Source organism: Dendropsophus ebraccatus, chromosome 3 (assembly GCF_027789765.1).
Source record: "Dendropsophus ebraccatus isolate aDenEbr1 chromosome 3, aDenEbr1.pat, whole genome shotgun sequence".
Taxonomy (NCBI): Eukaryota; Metazoa; Chordata; class Amphibia; order Anura; family Hylidae; genus Dendropsophus; species Dendropsophus ebraccatus.
This window is the reverse complement of record NC_091456.1, coordinates 10,798,784-10,818,949: the sequence shown is the minus strand read 5'-3', so window position 1 is coordinate 10,818,949 and position 20,166 is coordinate 10,798,784. Positions and strand designations below refer to the sequence as shown.

The following is a 20,166-nucleotide window of genomic DNA, read 5'->3' as shown; positions in this document are numbered from 1 at the left end:
ACACATTTTACAGGAAGAGAGAAAGAGAGAGAGCGCGAGAGCGATAGAGAGCGAGTGCGAAAGAGAGCGAGTGAGTGGCAGATATTGCAGTCATGCTGGCCGTGCAGGCAGTGGCAGGGAATGCTGTACTTTCCCCATCACTTATTTAGAAGTGTGTGATCCAGTTCTCTCTATTGTGAGTGCTCAGTGACCGATACAGCAATATTTCAGAAAACTTGTATAACCAGAGAGCGGAACACAAGAAATGCTAGAATTATAAAAGGTTTCAAAATAGATTTTTTTTTTTACAAGAGATCATTTTCAGAAGTCTGTAGATTTGCGTTCTTGCTTCCTTACAACACCTGCTTCCTGACATAGTGTGGTCTGGGTAAGGAAACATAGAAGCAAGGAAGTGTCCTACTTCGTCCACTTACAGAGCCTGTCCTATCTAAGGGTAATTTATACTAGTGACAGAGAAGCTGATCAGAATGATGGATCACTTACATTGTTCTGTGCAGCTGATTGGGAAATATCCTCCTGAATAACATGGACAATAGTCCTCTAAATTATGTGTGTGTACTCAGTAGTCCTTGATATTCATGAGCTCCAGCACACTCAGCCCACTGGCCGCTAACTGGCAGTTGTTTATCTATACTGTGTATAGGCAGGCAGCTGTCAATCAGCAGCTGGAGGGAGTGGTGCAGAACTAAGCCTACTCTCCTGCATATTAGAAGAACAGCTGAACAGGATGATTTAAGTAATACACCGATCTGTTCAGCATTTCTGTCACTAGCTTTGGCCACCCTAATTCCCAACCAGCCATTGATCTGTCCAGGCGTATGGCTGATAACTCTGCCATACACACTGGGCTTTTTTATGGATCGCAGAGCTTTAGCGCCTCCTCGAACATAGCACCGGGTCAGAGGACACAGCAAACAGTGACAGGTAAATGAACAGGAGGTCACTATGAGCAAGAGAAAATGGTAAGGGTCTAACCAGAGATGTCCGAGGTGTCAGAATTTGTGTGGCGGTGTTTATATACTGGCAGCATATGGACATTGCGGTGTTCATTTTATGTACTGTGACTATTCAAAAAGCCTATTAAAAATTTTAAAAAATTATAAATATATTGGTGAAGCTATGTCCACATGTGGTTAGTTAGGCATGCCAGGTCTACTCCCTATATATACGCCTACATGTCCATAGGCCCCCCCCATGCACACAGAAATGTGTTATCTGACTCATGCCACAGTTATGGGTTGTCAGACAACTGGTTTCAGCCCCCAGGTCAGACAAAAAGGGACATGGCTTAAAGTGTCACTTTTGTAATTTTGCATTTTTAGGCTGGGTTCACACTACGTATATTTCAGTCAGTATTGTGGTCCTCATATTGCAACCAAAACCAGGAGTGGATTAAAAACACAGAAAGGATCTGTTCACACAATGGTGAAATTGAGTGGATGGCCGCCATATAATGGCAAATATTTGCTGTTATTTTAAAACAACGGCTGTTGTATTGAAATAATGGCCGTTATTTCCTGTTATATGGCGGCCATCCACTCAATTTCAACATTGTGTGGACAGATCCTTTGTGTTTTCAATCCACTCCTGGTTTTGGTTGCAATATGAGGACCACAATACTGACTGAAATATACGTAGTGTGAACCCAGCCTCATTATGAAAAAGCAGTTTGAAGCTCTCCCTCCCGTCTTCATTGTTCTCTATGAAGAGAGGAGGGGTGGAGTTAATTTACAGCTACATCTTCTTCTTTGAAGTCAGCACTGACCTCTGAATACAGTCTTCCACACAGGTCCTACTGTGTAATCCTTTGTTCACTGCTGGTGACTAATCTCCCTCTTCCCCCCTCTACATAGAACTGACAGGGCCCGACTGATGTAAAAGACTGGAGATTTCCTGATAATGAGCAGTGAATGAGAGAGGGGGGGGATGACCTGGGGAAAGGCTTTTTTGAATGCAGATAATGGCACATTTGCCTAATAAAACCAATTACAAAGTTTCTTAAAATGGCCTGGACTATTGATTTTTGGAAGAAAAAAAAAAAAAAAAAAAAAAAGGACAGTGACAAAATTTTTGTACATGATTATGGTTTGAAGAAGTAAGCCACCTAAGGCCTATGCCCCTGTTCTGTGCAACGGAACAGATGATCGGAACTCCCTCTAGCATGAGTAATTATTAGCCGTGCGGCTGTGTCAGAACCAAAAAGATTTATACTGGTTTTGAGCTCCCAGGATCATAGGGATACATCGTGCTGGGGGATTCAATAATCTGTTCCGCTGCACACTCTCCGTATATATATGGAATATGCATGAAATGTGGGAATAAGGCCTAAGAAATACTTTTAGTAAACCTGGCCATTGTATGCTGAAAGGGCCTTTTGGCATACACTAAGACATTATTAGAGATGATTAAAGTGTCACTGTCGTGAATTTTTTTTCTTGCAGCAATCAATAGTCCAGGCGATTTTAAGAAACTTTGTAATTGGGTTTATTATCCGAAAAATGCATTTTTATCATGAAAAAGCAGTTTGAAGCTCTCCCCCCTGTCTTCATTGTTCTCCTATGGAGAGAGCTAAAGAAAAGACCAAAACAGGACAACGAAGAGTTAATCTACAAATCCCTCACCCGTTATCTGTTCTGACCATCACCAGTGACCTGTCTGAGCTCGGATTACAGCTGTCACCCAGCTCCTGCCTGTAATCCTCTGTTATCTGCTTTCTGCTGCCGGCTAACTCCCTCCTTCCTCCTCCCCCCTCCCCTCTCCCTAGAACAGACAGGGGACGTCTCCTGCAACAAGTCACAATTTTCAGATTTTTCAGAGTGGATGAAAAAGAGGAAGGAGGGGGGGACCTGGGAAAAGGCTTTTTACATGCAGATAATGGCAGATTTGGCTAATAAACCCAATTACAAAGTTTCTTAAAATCGCCTGGACTATTGATTTCTGCAAAAAAAAAAAAAAAAATACGACAGTGACTCTTTAAACTTACAATATTAACAACGCAAAGCGCTCATCAGCCGGCTGCTCTTGAATTCTGTGCCGCTCTGTGGGTGCCTGGAAAAGCTGGCTTCAGTCCTGGGAAACTTCTCACAGTTTCCCAGGAATGGATCTAGCTTTTCCCAGCACCCGGGGAGGAGCGGCACAGATTTCATGAGCTAATGAAGCACTTTGTTTTGTTAATACTGTAAGTTCACTCAGCTGTAATCATTATACATTCGCTGTATTTTTTTTATTTTATTTCTACAAACTATTATATACAAGTGTGTAACTGACAGTAACAACTCTGGTAGACCTTACATTACATTTAGTCTCCCTACATAATGTGTTCTCTATCTCAGGCATTTTATAATTACAGACAGTCAAGCGATCAGCTGACCGACACAGTCTGCCCTCAGAAACCCGGAGCGATCAGCTGACCAGTACAATCTGCCCTCAGAAACCCGGAGCGATCAGTGGATGCAGTAAAGTCATATTTTTTCCCCGAATTTGCTGTAAGGAAAAGTATTATCAAATGCCCACCATTCAATTCATACTGAAACGCATATACTGACTGCATATGCCAGAAATATCACTTTAAAAATTCTTAAAGACATACAGATGTGTTCAAGAGAAAAATCTCAGAAATGACTGATAATAGTGAATAATCGTGCCCTCTATGGGTCCTTTCACATGCAGCGATTTCTCGGCCACAGGGGGCGCAAATGAGCACCGATCAGAAAGACATGCAGAGCCTTTACATGCAGAGCCTCCTTCACTGACTGGCTGAGCGGACCCGAGACGTCACGTCTCGGGCCCGCGTCAGACACCCGGAGGCGGCGAGGTGAGTGGACGTCTTTTCCATCGGCCACCTCGGCCCCGGTTCCAGTGCAAAAGTGCCCCCACACTGGAATACCCCTTTAAGCACCCCAGCGTAGGCCAGGGAGGAGGGGCTGATTTTTGCCTTCTCCCCGGCATTTGCCAGCCATAACTCCCGTTCGCCTCTAGGGTGCGGCAAGGGGTTGAGGGTGCAGCAAGGCGAGGCCTCCTTCCGAGACACAGTTATCTCGCAGGCGTACATCATGATACAAATCTACGCCTGCTCCCTGCTCATTTCCATACGCATTCCCCCCCACCACAATCTACAGCTACATGGGCGTCAGTAGGATAATGCTCAACCACATACAGCAAGACGTCCACCAGATTGCAACATTTCACCGGATCAATCGCCAAAACATTTATGGGAGCAGCTGGGCTGGCGGATGTGGCAACCTACAAGCATGCAGCTGCAACATCTGTAAGCAATTGTGCCGCAGGGCGTCAAGCAGAACCTACTCCTTGTGTATCTAGGCCAGAGGCAGCCAACAGGACACTAGAGCTTTCTTTTAATGGCCACATTCTAATACTCTAATACTTTGCATTACACTCACGAATAAACATGATCAGTTAACGATCGCTGTCTTTATCGCAAGGAGCGATAATCTGTAACAGGGCCCATAGGCTGGGTTCACACTGCGTTTTTGCAATCAGTTTTTTTTCATGCATTTGGGTGCATCAGTTTTGATCTGTTTTTATTTACAATGGAAGTTAATGGAAAAACGGATGAAAAAAAACGGTTGAAAAAAAACGGATTGCAAAAACGCAGTGTGAACCCAGCCTTATCGGATCCGCAGCGGATTTCATTTAAATAACTAAACACAGCATCAAATCTGCTGCGGATCCTGTAGGTGTGAATGCTGCGAGTCGGCTAGGTCCTGGCAGATTTCACTACATACACGCAGCAGTCTGAACGACCGCTGCGTGTATGTAATTCTGCCGGCCCCTTAACCCCTTCAGCTACCGCTCTGTATACATTACCTGTCCTCGCTGCACGGGGTCCCGGTGTACTGCTCTCCCGCCCGGCCAATCAGTGGTTGCAGCAGGGCAACACACTGATTGGCCGGGCGGGAGAGCAGTACACCAGGACCCCGTGCAGCGAGGACAGGTAATGTATACAGAGCGGGTGTGGAGCGGGAGCCGGGCGGCAACAGAAGGGGTTAAGCAGCCGGCAGAATTACATACACGACCGCTGCGTGTATGTAGTGAAAGTGATCTGCCAGGACCTAGCCGACTCGGAGCGTTATTAACACTGCAAGTCGGTACGTGTGAAGCTACCCTAAGGGTGCGTTCACACTTACAGGATCCGCAGCAGATTTGATGGTGCAGATTTGATGCTGTGTTCAGTTATTTAAATGAAATTTGCTGCGGATCAGCTGTGGTGTGAAGTACCCTAAAGGAGATTCAATTCTTTTGTTTTCGCTCTCATTACTGAAAGCCGCAGCCGATGGAAGACAAGACTCTGATATACTCGCTCCACTTGGAGAGCGTGAAAGCAGTCATTTCTTTATATCCATAATAAGCAGCAAAAAAAAACAAAACAAAAAAAAACCCGCAACCGATACAATACAATGAGAAGCTTATCCAGCAATAAGAACGACTTACTTCTTCACTTTGGGATATTTCATATCAGATATCACATTTGTGGCTTCTTTTTGCTTTTCTTTTAAATGCTGAGGCCACATGTTATCCACCCAGTCTACGGCATCCACCTGCACAAAATCAGAGGCGTCAATGAATGCGCGGTTACTGCAGACAAAGCCTTATGCACTTTAAAGCCTCCCTATCTCTAAAACTTACTTGTGACATATAAAACATGTCAGAAGTTACTGATCACAGTGGGACTCACCGCCGAGACTCACTCTGATCGTAAAGATATAGCCGGGAAAAGATCTCGGCAACACGATCCTCTCCAAGGGCCGACCCGCAGTCCGTCTGATATTCCCCATAGAAGTCTATGAAGAGGTCTACGAGAAGCAGGGTCGGCCGGGGAGAGGATGGTGCTGCTGTATCATTAGTGACAATGCCCATTTAAACAAGAGCATCTATGCTATATTCTTTTCCCCTATCCATATCGCCGGAGGTCTGACCTCCATACCCACCACCGATCTCCGTATTGGGCCTCGGCTTCTGTGTTAAGTATAGAGCTGAGGGTACGGCATGTAACCCGCGGCTCTATTCATTTTTATGGAGGTGTCAGAGAGCCAAGTAAATCAATCATCCGGCTTACTCAGCTCTCTCTGACACCTTCATAAGAATGGATAGAGCCGCGGGTCACATGCCATACTCACAGCTCTATTCACCACAAAGAAGCCAGGCCCTCGATAAGGAGATTGGCAGGGGGTACAGAGGTCAGACCCCTCCCGCAATCTCTTACCTGTCCCCCATCCTTTGGATAGGAGAAAAGTTGATTTTGCCCACACAGCCTCTTTATGAATGAATCTAGTAGGTGCAAGGAGTCCCCATGACCAGTCGAACGGCCCCCATAAACTTTAATAAAAAATTTTTTTTTACCAATTTTTTCCCTTTTAAAAAAAATAAAAAATCTAAAGTATTGTATTGCCCCCCAAAAGTTATACAAATCACTAATATACACTTATTATGGGAAATGCTTATAAAGTGCTTTTTTTCTCTGCACTTACTACTGCATCAAGGCTTCACTTCCTGGATAACATGGTGATGTCACTTCCTGGATAACATGGTGATGTCACCTCCTGGATAACATGGTGATGTCACGACCCGACTCCCCCGAGTTGTGCGGGCTGTGGCTGCTGGAGAGGATGATGGCAGGGGGACACAGGGCACTGGAGGGACACCGAGCATCGCTCTGCCATCATCCTCTCCAGCAGCCACAGCCCGCACAACTCGGGGGAGTCGGGTCGTGACATCACCATGTTATCCAGGAGGTGACATCACCATGCTATCCAGGAAGTGACATCACCATGTTATCCAGGAAGTGACATCACCATGCTATCCTGGAAGTGAAGCCTTGATGCAGGAGTAAGTGCAGGGAAAAAAACACTTTATAAGCATTTCCTGTAATAAGTGTATATTGGGGATTTGTATAACTTGAGGGCTAATACAATACTTTAACAAAAATTTTCGCTGGACTTAAAATTCTCTTACACCTCTTCATATCTTCTACTTCTAGCCTTTTTGTTTTATGAAGCATACGGTCTATTCTGCTGTAGCTGCCACATATTCTAATATAATCAGATGTTTTATGTATTTAGTGTTTATGGTGTCCTTTTTCAGGGTGGCATAAACTAGTGACAGAGAAGCTGAACAGAATGATGTATGACTTAAATTGTTCTGTGCAGCTAATCCAGAGATCTCCTCCTGAATAATATGGACAGTAAGTAGTCCTCTCCATTATGTGCATGAGCCCAGTAGCCCTGGATATTCATGAGAAGCAGAAAACCCCAGCCACCAGCTGCTGATTGGCAGTTATCCATCTATTCTGTGTATAGGCAGCAACTGTCAATCAGCAGATGGTGGGTGGGGTGCGGCAAGAATCCTATTCTCCTGCATATTAGGAGAACAGCTGAACAGAATGATGTAAGTAATACACCGTTCTGTTTGTCACTAGTTTATGCTGCCCTCATTCAAGGTGGCATAAACCTAGTGGCAGATTACCTTTAAAAAGATACTGTCACCGCCCCTTCTCTGCACCATCCCGAAGCTTAGATGCTGCACGTTCCATATATAACGGTATAAAACTTGGCTGTGTCTGCTGTCTACTCTAAAATTGCTTTATTTCAACATCAAAGTGTCCCCTAGGTGGAGCTTTATGGCACATGGGCTCTGTCACCAACTCCAGTGAATCCCCGCCTAGGTGACGCTGTTAACTGATTAAATTAAGCGAGACTGGGGGGGGGGGGGGGGGGGGGGGGGGGGGAGAGCAGTATTATTTTAAGGGTAGCTTCACACGATCCGCAGCAGATTTGATGGTGCAGATCTGCAGCAGATCTAACTAAATATCTGAACACAGCATCAAATCTGAGCCACCAAATCTGCTGCGGATCCTGTACGTGTGAAGCTACCCTAACAGGGCTTTTGAGCTGAACTCACCAACACCTTGGAAGTTTCAAAGACCACAATGTTACAATTACACTTTATTCAATCACGCACTGCCTATATATTAAAGGGGTTCTCTGGTCCTATCTTTTCTGCTTCTCGATGTTGGAGGGGGAGAAGCTTGTTGTGGGCAATGATCAATAGCTGCCTGGTTACAGCGACATCGGACAGCTATTGGACATTCTGTACGCTCGCACGGAGAGCAGAAGAGGTGGGACCTTTTCTGCAGAAAACCCCTTTAAAAAAATATAATACTAGCAAAACTAGTGAAGCATTGATTCAAACTGATGAATATGATCCAGCCATCCTATAACCACCAGTGCTAAAAGGGAACTTCAGGCACAACATATTTTTAATATATTACATAAGGAAAGTTATACAAATCCCTAATATACACTAATTATGGGAAAAGCACACATGGTGCCATTTCCCTCACTTCCTGATCTACTAAAAACGTGACGTCACGTCTCGTGTATGTTCCGGCAGGGTCCAGCAGGGGGCGCATGTATGCAGATGTATGCATCTATAGAGGAATCAGTGCCTTCTCCCTCCCTGTGTAGCCCAGAGCTCTAATGTACCCCCCCTCCCTCCGTCCCATCCCGCTGTCTGTCTCCCTCCCCGCCTTACCGGTCCTATTACACCTGATGCCTGATTTCAGGCAGCTGGGTGAGCGCTCCTTATGCGAGGGCCCTCCCCCAACTAGCTCACCCCACTGCCTGGTACCAGCGCTCCCCCAACTAGCTCTGAGCTCGCCCAGCCGCCCCGTCCTGTGAAGGAACGCTCATCCAACGCTTGATACCTTCTCATCTAGTTGCCCGTACTCTGAGTCGCCCGGTCCCTTGCAAGAGGGCTCACCCGCTGCCGTGCGGTGAGCGTTCCTGCACCTTCTCCCTATGCATCAACCAGTCCTCCCTCACATACCCTTCGGCTGATACACAGCGCAGGAGCAGGACCGGGCAGCGGGGGGAGCGCTGAGGCACAGCGAGGACTGCCTCCATGCCCCACTGCACCTCAGCGTTCACCTCGCCGCTCGGTCCTGCTCCTGCTCTGTGTATTAGCAGCAGGGTATCTAAGGGAAGACGGGTTGATGCATAGGGAGAAGGTGCAGGAACGCTCACCGCACCGTGACCAGGCAGCGGGTCAACACTCCTGCAAGGGACCGGGTGACTCAGAAGACAGGTGGCTAGATTAGGAGGTGCAGGAGCTCTCACCCCGCCGGGGTGAACACTCCTGCACAGGACGGGGCTGCTGGGTGAGCTCAGAGCTAGTTGGGGGGAGCGCTGACCCCGCTGGGACCGGGTGAGCTAGTTGAGGGGAGGGGCCTTCACAGCGGGGTGAGTGTCACATAAGGAGCGCTCACTCTGCTGCCTGGAACCGGGCAGCAGGTGTAATAGGATCGGGCAGGCGGGAAGGGGGAAAGGCAGCAGGATGGGACAAGGTTCTGATTCATCTACATACATGATTCATCATGCATACATCTGCATACCTGCGCCCCCTGCTGGACCCAGCCGAAACATACACTTGAGACGAGACGTCACGTTTTTAGTAGATCAGGCAGGAAGTGAGCCTGCCTAATCTACTCAATTGAGGGAAATAGCACCATATGTGCATTTCCCATAATTAGTTTATATTAGGGATTTGTACAACTTTCCTTATGTAATAACATATTAAAAATATATTTTGCCTGGAGTACCCCTTTAAATGGCATGTCCACAGGATAGAGAGGAGGGTCCCCCCTGTGTAACCTGCACCTGTCTCTAGAAGGAGGGTCTTCTCCAATTATCTAGGGGGCCTTCAATATAGAGATAGATGCAGGTGCCACCTGTGACAACTATCACTTATGACTAATGCTGTGGCTAAAACTTATATTGGGATGGTAACACCCCGGCTTTAACAGATCACCATACCACAGTTGGCCGCTTGACTACTTTCTCTAGCTTGGTGTGGCTGAACTCCAGGCTGATCACATTGTATAGTTTTTCCCTTTCATTTTCTGGTGTTTCGAAGTATCGGACAAACTGTGACATACTCATGTCTGTGGCCTTTTGTGTGTTCACATCCATCACATCCACTATGCGTCGACTTCCTACAGAAGAAGCCAAAATATAGAAAAAGAAAATGATTCTCTTATACACATAAAACTGCGATATGAAACTTCAGAGCTCATAAAAGGGCAAAAGATACAACCTTTTCTGTATTGCCAACAAAAATGCTACAGGATTACAATTAAGAGGAGAACTCCAGTATTTTCTTTTTTCTTTCAAATCTACTGGTGCCGGAGAATTGTAATTTACTTCCAGTACTTATCAGCTGCTGTATGTCCTGCAGGAAGTGGTGTATTCTTTCCCGTCAGACACAGTGCTCTCTGCTGCCACCTCTGTCCATGTCAGGAACTGTCCAGAGCAGGAGGGGTTTTCTATGGGGATTTGCTGCTGCTCTGGACAGTTCCTGACATGGACAGAGGTGGCAGCAGAGAGCACTGTGTAAGACTGGAAAGAATACACCACTTCCAGCAGAACATACAGCAGCTGGTAAGTACTGGAAGACTTGGAGATTTTTTTTATAGAATAATTTACAAATATGTATACCTTCTGGGACTAGTTAATAAAAAAACAAATTTAACATAATTATAATTATTATTATTAATAATCTGTATTGCCAAAAACAATTATCTAGGATTACCATTGGGTAATCCTGGGTGGGATGGGGAGTGATGGAGGGGGATGGTCTGCATAGCAGGGTCTACAGCCCTGTACTCTGACCCAGAAAGTCTCCCTCACCTTCCAAATCATGTGTTTTCCATCCTCTCCATTCCTGCTATACTGTACCTGCACTTACACTCAGCCATTCACACTGCTGTATAGAAAAGTTTCTGTCTCTGTCCTCCTGCACAGCTCGGTGATTCTCACTTCCTGATTGGTCCATGCTGAACATATCCCCTTCCCCATTGCTGTCATGTGACCACACAGACCTCTGACAGCAGCCCTACTTCTCTATTCTAGCCTGTTGTACTACGCTACTGCATTATGGGGATCTGCAGCTCCATCCTGTATCTACAACCTGCAGCTGTTTTATCAGGGTTATGCAGATACTATACATTATATACCACATGCTGATTGCTATACTGTACAGTAACTTATACATCACATATCCAGCTGCTGTGTTATCAGGGTTATACAGTTACTATACATTATACACCACATGCTGCTATACTGTACAGTAACTTATATATCACATATCCAGCTGCTGTGTTATCAGGGTTATACAGTTACTATACATTATATACCACATGCTGATTGCTATACTGTACTGTAACTTATATATCACATATCCAGCTGCTGTGTTATCAGGGTTATACAGTTACTATACATTATACACCACATGCTGCTATACTGTACAGTAACTTATATATCACATATCCAGCTGCTGTGTTATCAGGGTTATACAGTTACTATACATTATATACCACATGCTGATTGCTATACTGTACTGTAACTTATATATCACATATCCAGCTGCAGTGTTATCAGGGTTATACAGTTACTATACATTATATACCACATGCTGATTGCTATACTGTACAGTAACTTATATATCACATATCCAGCTGCAGTGTTATCAGGGTTATACAGTTACTATACATTATACACCACATGCTGCTATACTGTACAGTAACTTGTATATCACATATCCAGCTGCTGCAGTGTTATCAGGGTTATACAGTTACTATACATTATACACCACATGCTGCTATACTGTACAGTAACTTGTATATCACATATTCAGCTGTTTCTCATAGTTTGTTTCAATAGTTTTACCTGCTATTCAGAATACACAATTATTTTTAGGGTGTGAAACCAATTGTCTGGATTTCAATGATTTCTTATGGGAAAATTTGCTTTGGATTGCAAGCACGGCCCGGAACAAATTATGCTCATAATCCAAGGCATCACTGTATATGCATATCCCAGAACCCAATTTACCAAATAATCGGGCAGTGTTTATTAAAAAAACAAACAAAAAAAAAAAACAGTCCAGCGAATGCCAATCTGCCCTTGTTTGTGGCTATACACGGCCGCATATCGGGCCATCGAATTACATATCAAATCTACATTTGACAGAAATAAGACCAAGAAGCATCACCAGAAACTCTCGGCAGTGCAGGCCTCTAGGGCACTAGTGTGTTGGATATAATTCTCCTTTAAAGGATCTTCTACAGTTTGAACAATACAATACTTTAAAGTGTCACTGTCGTTATTTTTTTTATTTATTTTTGCAGAAATCAATAGTACAAGCAATTTTAAGAAACTTTGTAATTGGGTTTATTAGGCAACAAGCCTTTCCCCAGGTCCCCCCCTGCTCATTATCAGAAATTCAGAACTCTTTTACATCAGTCAGGCCCTGTGTAACCTATGGAGAGGGGAGGGGGGAGGAGGGAGATTAGTCGGCAGCAGAGAGCAGAGAACAAAAGATTACACAGTGGGAGCTGTGTGAAAGCCGGTATTCAGAGGTCAGTGATGTAGCTGTAAATTAACTCTTTGTTGTCCTGTTTTGGTGCCTCATCTCCCTCCACCCCTACCCTCTCCATAAGAGAACCATGAAGACAGGGGGGAGAGCTTCAAACTTTTTCTTAAAATCACCTGTACTATTGATTTCTATAAATAAAATTTAAATGACAGCGACACTATAAATCGATGGCACTTTTTAGAAGGAATGGCTTTTTCCCACGCCCCATATTCTACAGGCAGTGAATCCCTGTAGTGGAGTCTTTCCTCATCCAGCACGATGTATCAACATGATGCCAGGAGCACTTTCCCAGCATGATATTGATACATCATGCCGGGTGGGGAAAGACTCCACTACAGGGATTCATAAATGACTAATATAGCAACGATTGCTCGGTCTCACTTTCTGGCAGCTCGCTTCTCCTACCCCTCACCTCTCCATACACTGTTATTGATGAATACTGATGGTGCCCTAAGACAGCACACATCTTCTCCAAAGGCCAAGCAACCAGGTTTGCACCAACCCAAACTTACTGTAACAAAGAGAATATTACCAAAAGGCAGCTTAATAAATTATTTCCGTATAATGTTTATCTTTCCCCCATTCTGCTTTGGTTTTTGTTACATTAGATTTCAGCATAAATGATTGCAGGATAGTCTTTCATGACAAAGATCTTCAAAGTGGTCTAAAACAATGAAAAGCGATCACTTACCCACCAGTAGTTTCACATCTCTGACAGTAAACTCCTGCCCCGGCATTCTACAATAAAGAAGAAACAGGATATAGATTATTCTGAAGGTGGAAGGAGGTGTGTCATCTGTATTACAGGGGAACTCCGGTAAAGAAATTATTCAAAATTAACTGGTGTCAGAAAGTTATATAGATTTGTAATTTACTTCTATTTAAAATTATCCAGTCTTCCAGTACTTATCAGCTGCTGTATGTCCTGCAGGAAGTGGTGTATTATTTCCAGTCTGACAAGGCGCTCTCTGCTGCCACCTCTGTCCATGTTAGGAACTGTCCAGAGTAGTAGCAAATCACCATAGAAAACCTCTCCTGCTCTGGACAGAGGTGGCAGCAGAGAGCACTGTGTCAGACTGGAAAGAATACACCACTTCTTGCAGGACATACAGCAGCTGGTAAGTATGGGAAGACTAGAGATTTTTAAATAGAAGTAAATTCCAAATATATGACTTCCCAAAACCAGTTAATATAAAAAGGAAAAAAAAATAATATCACTGGAGCACCCCTTGATATGTCCCTATAGTGCATGGGGCGCAGAAGATGAAGGTAAGTTTCTCACCTTGATCCTCAGCGCCGTTCCCCTGTAGTAAGCAGTTTAATACTTATGCTAATGAGGAATTTTAGTGAACTTGGACCCAGTGCACCGGTAAGCCCCTTCTTATGATATCAGTAGAGCGGGCGGCCAGGGGTGGATCGTAAGTCCCACCTTGAGTTCACCACAATGCCTCATAAGGCATAAGGATTAAACTGCAATCTCCTGTAGTTAGCAATCTGCTACTACTGCTACTCCCACTCCTGACACTACTACTCCCACTACTGTTACCCTCCTTATCTACTACTACACCCCTAATCTTTTATACCTCTACTGTTACTACGCCCCTCATCCAGAATCCACTAACTTAAGACCATTCCCGTCAATTACAATCCCAATAAAATAAAATAAATAAAAGTACAAACTCACTAATGCTAGTATGGAAAAAAAATGCAGGTACTTACTTAATACCCAGTCCCTCCATAGTGCGAAAAAGAAGAGGGACTTTAAGAGCTTCTCTTTGAGCATATTCATAAGTAAAATCTGTATGGGGAAAAAAAAAGAAAAAAAAAAAAAAAAAAGGGGGTTAAGAAAATAAAAATGAAAACTTTACGCCAATCAATGTTGTGCATTGATAAAGTCTAATAATATGGAGAAGCAGATTGCAGGCACAAGGATAAGGGTATGTTCACACTAGGTTTGACAGGAAGAGCTTATCTGCATGGGGTGACATAAGGACGGAAATCACGACAGTACCTTTAAAAGGGGTACTCAGGAGAAAGTCTTTCTTTCAAATCAACTGGCGTCAGAAAGATATAGATTAAAATTTTCCTTCTATTAAAAAACTCCAGTCTTTCAGTACTTATCAGCTGCTGTATGTCCAGCAGGAAGTGGTGTATTCTCTCCAGTCTGACACAGTGCTCTCTGCTGCCACCTCTGTCCATGTCAGGATCTGTCCAGAGCAGGAGAGATTTTCTATGGGGATTTGCTGCGGCTCTGGAAAGTTCCTGACATGGACAGAGGTGGCAGCAGAGAGCACTGTGTCAGACTGGAGAGAATACACCACTTCTTGCAGGACATCCAGCAGCTGACAAGTATTGGAAGACTGGAGATTTTTCAATAGACGTAAATTACAACGCTATATAACTTTCTGAAACCAGTCGATTTAAAATAAAATAATAATAATTATATATTTATTTTTTCGCCAGAGTACCACTTTAAGTCACCGCATTCATAAGGTGCTGCTGGTACTTCTTGTTAACATGGGAAGAAATGTCAACACAAGCTTGTATAGAGGCTAAAATAGATTAAAGTGTACCCGCCATTTTTTTTTTTAAGAAATCAACGGAGGGGAAGGAGACCGAATAGATAATAGAGTATGGAAGGAATTGTTAGTCTCACTATGGGCAGCAACATAGCAAAATTTCTGTTTGAGTGGAATACCCCTTTAACTTAGGCTAATTATATATCAACACAGAGGGAGCATGAGCCTCAGTTTGACTGGAAGGGAGACACCTAGTGGCCATGTGTAGAACATTGATTTAAACGGAAACTGTCATTCCGGCTGCCGGGGCAGAGCCCGTCCGACTTCTTGGTGGAGCCCCGGATACTTAACCCTTGCATGAAGTCCCACTCGTGGACCCGTTCCCAGGACGGAGAAATCGCAACCCGAAGCAGAGTGCTCGTGTTATGCAATTCACTAGAGAGGAGTCAAACATCCATAGAAAATGACTGCTCTAGTTATTTGCATTACGCGTGTGCACAGCTTCGGGTGGCGATTTCTCCGCCCCGGGGCGGGGTCCAGGAGTGGGGCTTCCTAGAAGGGTTAAGCATCCGGGGCTCCACCAAGAAGTCAGGCGGGCTCTGCCCCAGCAGCCGGAATGACAGGTTCCCTTTAATTCAATATATGATTCCAAGCCAACGATCGGCACACCAGCTAACCGAGGTGCCAAGGGAATAATCGCACATGTATAAAGAAATAAATCCCGGCACTCACGTATTGCGAAGTAAGATAAGGTTCTGTGTTTATTCACACATGGGACGCTGCACGCGTTCCGGCCATCAGGCCTTTTTCAACAGCCTGATGGCGTGCAGCGTCCCATGTGTGAATAAACACAGAACCTTATCTTACTTCGCAATACGTGAGTGCCGGGATTTATTTCTTTATACATCCCTTTAATTCAATGTTATACACGTGGCCACTAGGTGTCTCCCTTCCAGTCAAACTGAGGCTCATGCTCACTCTGTGCTGATATAGAATTAAAGGGGTATTCCACTCAAGCATAACTTTTGATATGTTGCTGCCCATAGTGAGACTAACAATTCCTTCCATACTTGTTCTCTATTCAGTCTCCTTCCCCCAGTTTTTTTTTTTTTTAAATTGTAATTTTTATTGAAATTGTTATCATTTTCATACATACAATACACAAGTGAATGAATAGAAGAGGTCAACAATAGAACGATTGTCATGTGGAGCAATACGTAACAGACAGCAGGTTAACATCCTGCAAAGCTGAGAAAACTCAAGGCACACAAATTATGGAAATCCTGGTTCAGGCACATCTCTAGTACATTAATGGGAGCAGCTAATGTCAGGGAGGGAGAGGACAGGACAGGACAGGAGACATTAGGGGGGGGGGGGTACTACAATGGAGGTTCATGATGTACTATAAAGATATCCCCCAGTTCTGAGCTGCTGCTTTCTGCTAAAGACACAAAAATCTGTGTGTGAGCTTTTCTCTCCGTCTCCCCCCGCCCTTCTGAGACAGATGATGTAAACTGGGAGTTATGGGGAGTCTGTGGGAACCTTTCTCTTATGAGGACGGATAATGCTAGAACTCTGCCATGACTCATCTGTGATTATGTAACCACCCCGGCCTAAGGGAGGCATCCCGTACATAACCCAGCGGGTAGGAGATGGAGGCCAGGTTCACACATTATAATGAGCATTTTACCACCGCTCTATCACTTAGGGGGGGGGGGGGGGATTGCAGACACTTGACCCACACATAACAGTACCCCACCACTACCTTTGCCGTCCATGTACTGCACGTAGTCACCGCGGTAGTTGGTGCTGGTGAGTTTCTGCTCCAGGCTGAAGCCGCGGATGCTGACCATGTCCTCCACATCAGACAGGTCGTCCTGCTCGGCGTACTGGGTCCGGCCGATGGTTCTCTGTGAGGAGAAGAGACAAAGAGCAGCTCAGAGCTTCACCCTCATACACAACTACACCCACCATCATATACAACCAGTACAACTACACCCATCATACACAACCTGAACAACTACACCCATCATCATACACAACCAGTACAACTACACCCATCATACACAACCTGAACAACTACACCCATCATCATACACAACCAGTACAACTACACCCATCATACACAACCTGAACAACTACACCCATCATACACAACCAGTACAACTACACCCATCATACACAACCTGAACAACTACACCCATCATCATACACAACCAGTACAACTACACCCATCATACACAACCTGAACAACTACACCCAAAATTCACAATGTGTACAACTTACAGTCAGTGTGGGGTGTACAGTGTGGGGTATACAGCACAGTATACAGTCAGTGTGGGGTGTACAGTATACTATCAGTGTGGGGTGTACAGTGTGGGGTATACAGCACAGTATACACAGTCAGTGTGGGGTGTACAGTATACAGTCAGTGTGGAGTGTACAGCACAGTATACACAGTCAGTGTGGGGTATACAGCACAGTATACACAGTCAGTGTGGGGTATACAGCACAGTATACACAGTCAGTGTGGGGTGTACAGCACAGTATACACAGTCAGTGTGGGGTGTACAGCACAGTATACACAGTCAGTGTGGGGTGTACAGCACAGTATACACAGTCAGTGTGGGGTGTACAGTATACAGTCAGTGTGGGGTGTACAGTATACAGTCAGTGTGGGGTGTACAGCACAGTATACACAGTCAGTGTGGGGTATACAGCATACAGTCAGTGTGGGGTGTACAGCACAGTATACAGTCAGTGTGGGGTATACAGCACAGTATACAGTCAGTGTGGGGTATACAACACAGTATACAGTCAGTGTGGGGTATACAACACAGTATACAGTCAGTGTGGGGTATACAACACAGTATACAGTCAGTGTGGGGTATACAACACAGTATACAGTCAGTGTGGGGTATACAACACAGTATACAGTCAGTGTGGGGTATACAACACAGTATACAGTCAGTGTGGGGTATACAACACAGTATACAGTCAGTGTGGGGTATACAACACAGTATACAGTCAGTGTGGGGTATACAACACAGTATACAGTCAGTGTGGGGTATACAACACAGTATACAGTCAGTGTGGGGTATACAACACAGTATACAGTCAGTGTGGGGTATACAACACAGTATACAGTCAGTGTGGGGTATACAACACAGTATACAGTCAGTGTGGGGTATACAACACAGTATACAGTCAGTGTGGGGTATACAACACAGTATACAGTCAGTGTGGGGTATACAACACAGTATACAGTCAGTGTGGGGTATACAACACAGTATACAGTCAGTGTGGGGTATACAACACAGTATACAGTCAGTGTGGGGTGTACAGTATACAGTCAGTGTGGGGTATACAGCACAGTACACAGTCAGTGTGGGGTGTACAGTATACAGTCAGTGTGGGGTATACAGTATACAGTCAGTGTGGGGTATACAGCACAGTATACAGTCAGTGTGGGGTATACAGCACAGTATACAGTCAGTGTGGGGTGTACAGCACAGTATACAGTCAGTGTGGGGTATACAGCACAGTATACAGTCAGTGTGGGGTGTACAGCACAGTATACAGTCAGTGTGGGGTGTACAGCACAGTATACAGTCAGTGTGGGGTGTACAGTACAGTATACAGTCAGTGTGGGGTGTACAGTACAGTATACAGTCAGTGTGGGGTATACAGCACAGTATACAGTCAGTGTGGGGTATACAGCACAGTATACAGTCAGTGTGGGGTGTACAGCACAGTATACAGTCAGTGTGGGGTGTACAGTACAGTATACAGTCAGTGTGGGGTGTACAGTACAGTATACAGTCAGTGTGGGGTATACAGCACAGTATACAGTCAGTGTGGGGTATACAGCACAGTATACAGTCAGTGTGGGGTGTACAGTACAGTATACAGTCAGTGTGGGGTATACAGCACAGTATACAGTCAGTGTGGGGTGTACAGCACAGTATACAGTCAGTGTGGGGTGTACAGTACAGTATACAGTCAGTGTGGGGTGTACAGTACAGTATACAGTCAGTGTGGGGTATACAGCACAGTATACAGTCAGTGTGGGGTATACAGCACAGTATACACCGTCCCCACCACCAGCTGCCCGCCCTCCTCGCAGTGTGTGCAGGTGCTGAGCACGCCGCCGGCAGCGCACGGGTTAACAGCCCACGCAGGACCTTTAAACACCACGTGCGGCTGCTGGGATATAAACACGGAAGAGTCCATGACCGGGCGGCGGGGCCTGGCGGAGCGGAGAGCGGAGAGCGGAGAGCGGCCCCCCCACCCACCATAACAAAGCCATGAGGAAGCCCCGTGACAAAGGCCAGCAGCACGCCCCCCACCGGGCACCCACACTCATACAGCCGTGTACACACCAGTCGTCTTCCCGGCGCTTTCTTCGCCTCCATGTTAGTGGGATAAAGTGCTGCTGGTGGCGGGGCTCCTCCGCTGCCCCGCATTCTGCCGAGCGGCTCCACAGATAGAACAATAAAAAGTTACTGATCGCCGAAGTGCTCGGAAGCGGCTGCGGGGCCAGTGACGTCATGCCCTACACCCCGGGCCCACAGGACTGACAAGTTTGCCGCGAACACGCGTGGGCTGCAGCTGCTGCTGGTAACAGTGAATCAGACATTTGCTGACACTCGGGAAGCCCTTTTCCTATTGATGTTTTGGCCGGTCACGGGGGCGGGGTGTGCGCAGGCGCAGTGGCTGCCCTCTCCTTTTATTTGTTATGACTGGTGCGTGGAGCGTGCTGCTGCTCGGAGAGTTTCCACAACAGCGAGGCGGGGGAGGAGTGGGTGGGGCCCGCGGGGTTAGCCACGCCCCCTGCCGCATGTGTTTTTGTTGTCGTCCTTTCCACAGGGTTCTTATTGTCTGAGGGGGCAGCGCTTTCTATGGTGGCCCCTCAGGATCCTCTAGGCTGGGGCCCCTTTATTACCCCACGCTGACTGCTCGTGGATCTGAATCCAATAAAATTTCTTTTTATTAAATTAGTCAGAATTTTATTTTCTGTGATAAAGCAGGGGTAGGAAAACAGCTGTTGGAAAACTACAACTCCCATCATGCCTGGATGATGAAACCTTTAGTTTTGGCTGTCCAGGCATGATGGGAGTTGTAGTTTTCCAACAGCTGGAGAGCCACGGTTCCCTACCCCTGCTTTAAGGGGATGTTCACACACGGCAATGAAATT

At 45.5% G+C, this 20,166-nt stretch overlaps 1 protein-coding gene across 6 annotated transcripts in view; it reads right to left on the bottom strand.

Annotated features, from left to right (window-relative positions):
- KDM2B (lysine demethylase 2B) overlaps window positions 1-19,756 on the bottom strand; it is a 98,079-nt gene extending 78,323 nt beyond the window's left edge. The window contains exons 1-6 of one of the 6 annotated variants that reach the window (XM_069960895.1): window positions 19,352-19,756; window positions 16,735-16,879; window positions 14,170-14,248; window positions 13,142-13,188; window positions 9,831-10,009; window positions 5,452-5,558 (exon numbers count right to left, since the gene is read on the bottom strand). In XM_069960895.1, the coding sequence (XP_069816996.1) occupies window positions 5,452-5,558; window positions 9,831-10,009; window positions 13,142-13,188; window positions 14,170-14,248; window positions 16,735-16,879; window positions 19,352-19,435 (641 nt within the window). In that variant the 5' untranslated portion in view covers window positions 19,436-19,756. Of the gene's footprint in view, window positions 1-483; window positions 566-5,451; window positions 5,559-9,830; window positions 10,014-13,141; window positions 13,189-14,169; window positions 14,249-16,734; window positions 16,880-19,351 lie in introns of those variants that run through there. The other 5 variants (XM_069960894.1, XM_069960893.1, XM_069960896.1 and 2 more) reach the window with 5 other exon arrangements.
- Between the last annotated feature and the right edge of the window lie 410 nt (window positions 19,757-20,166).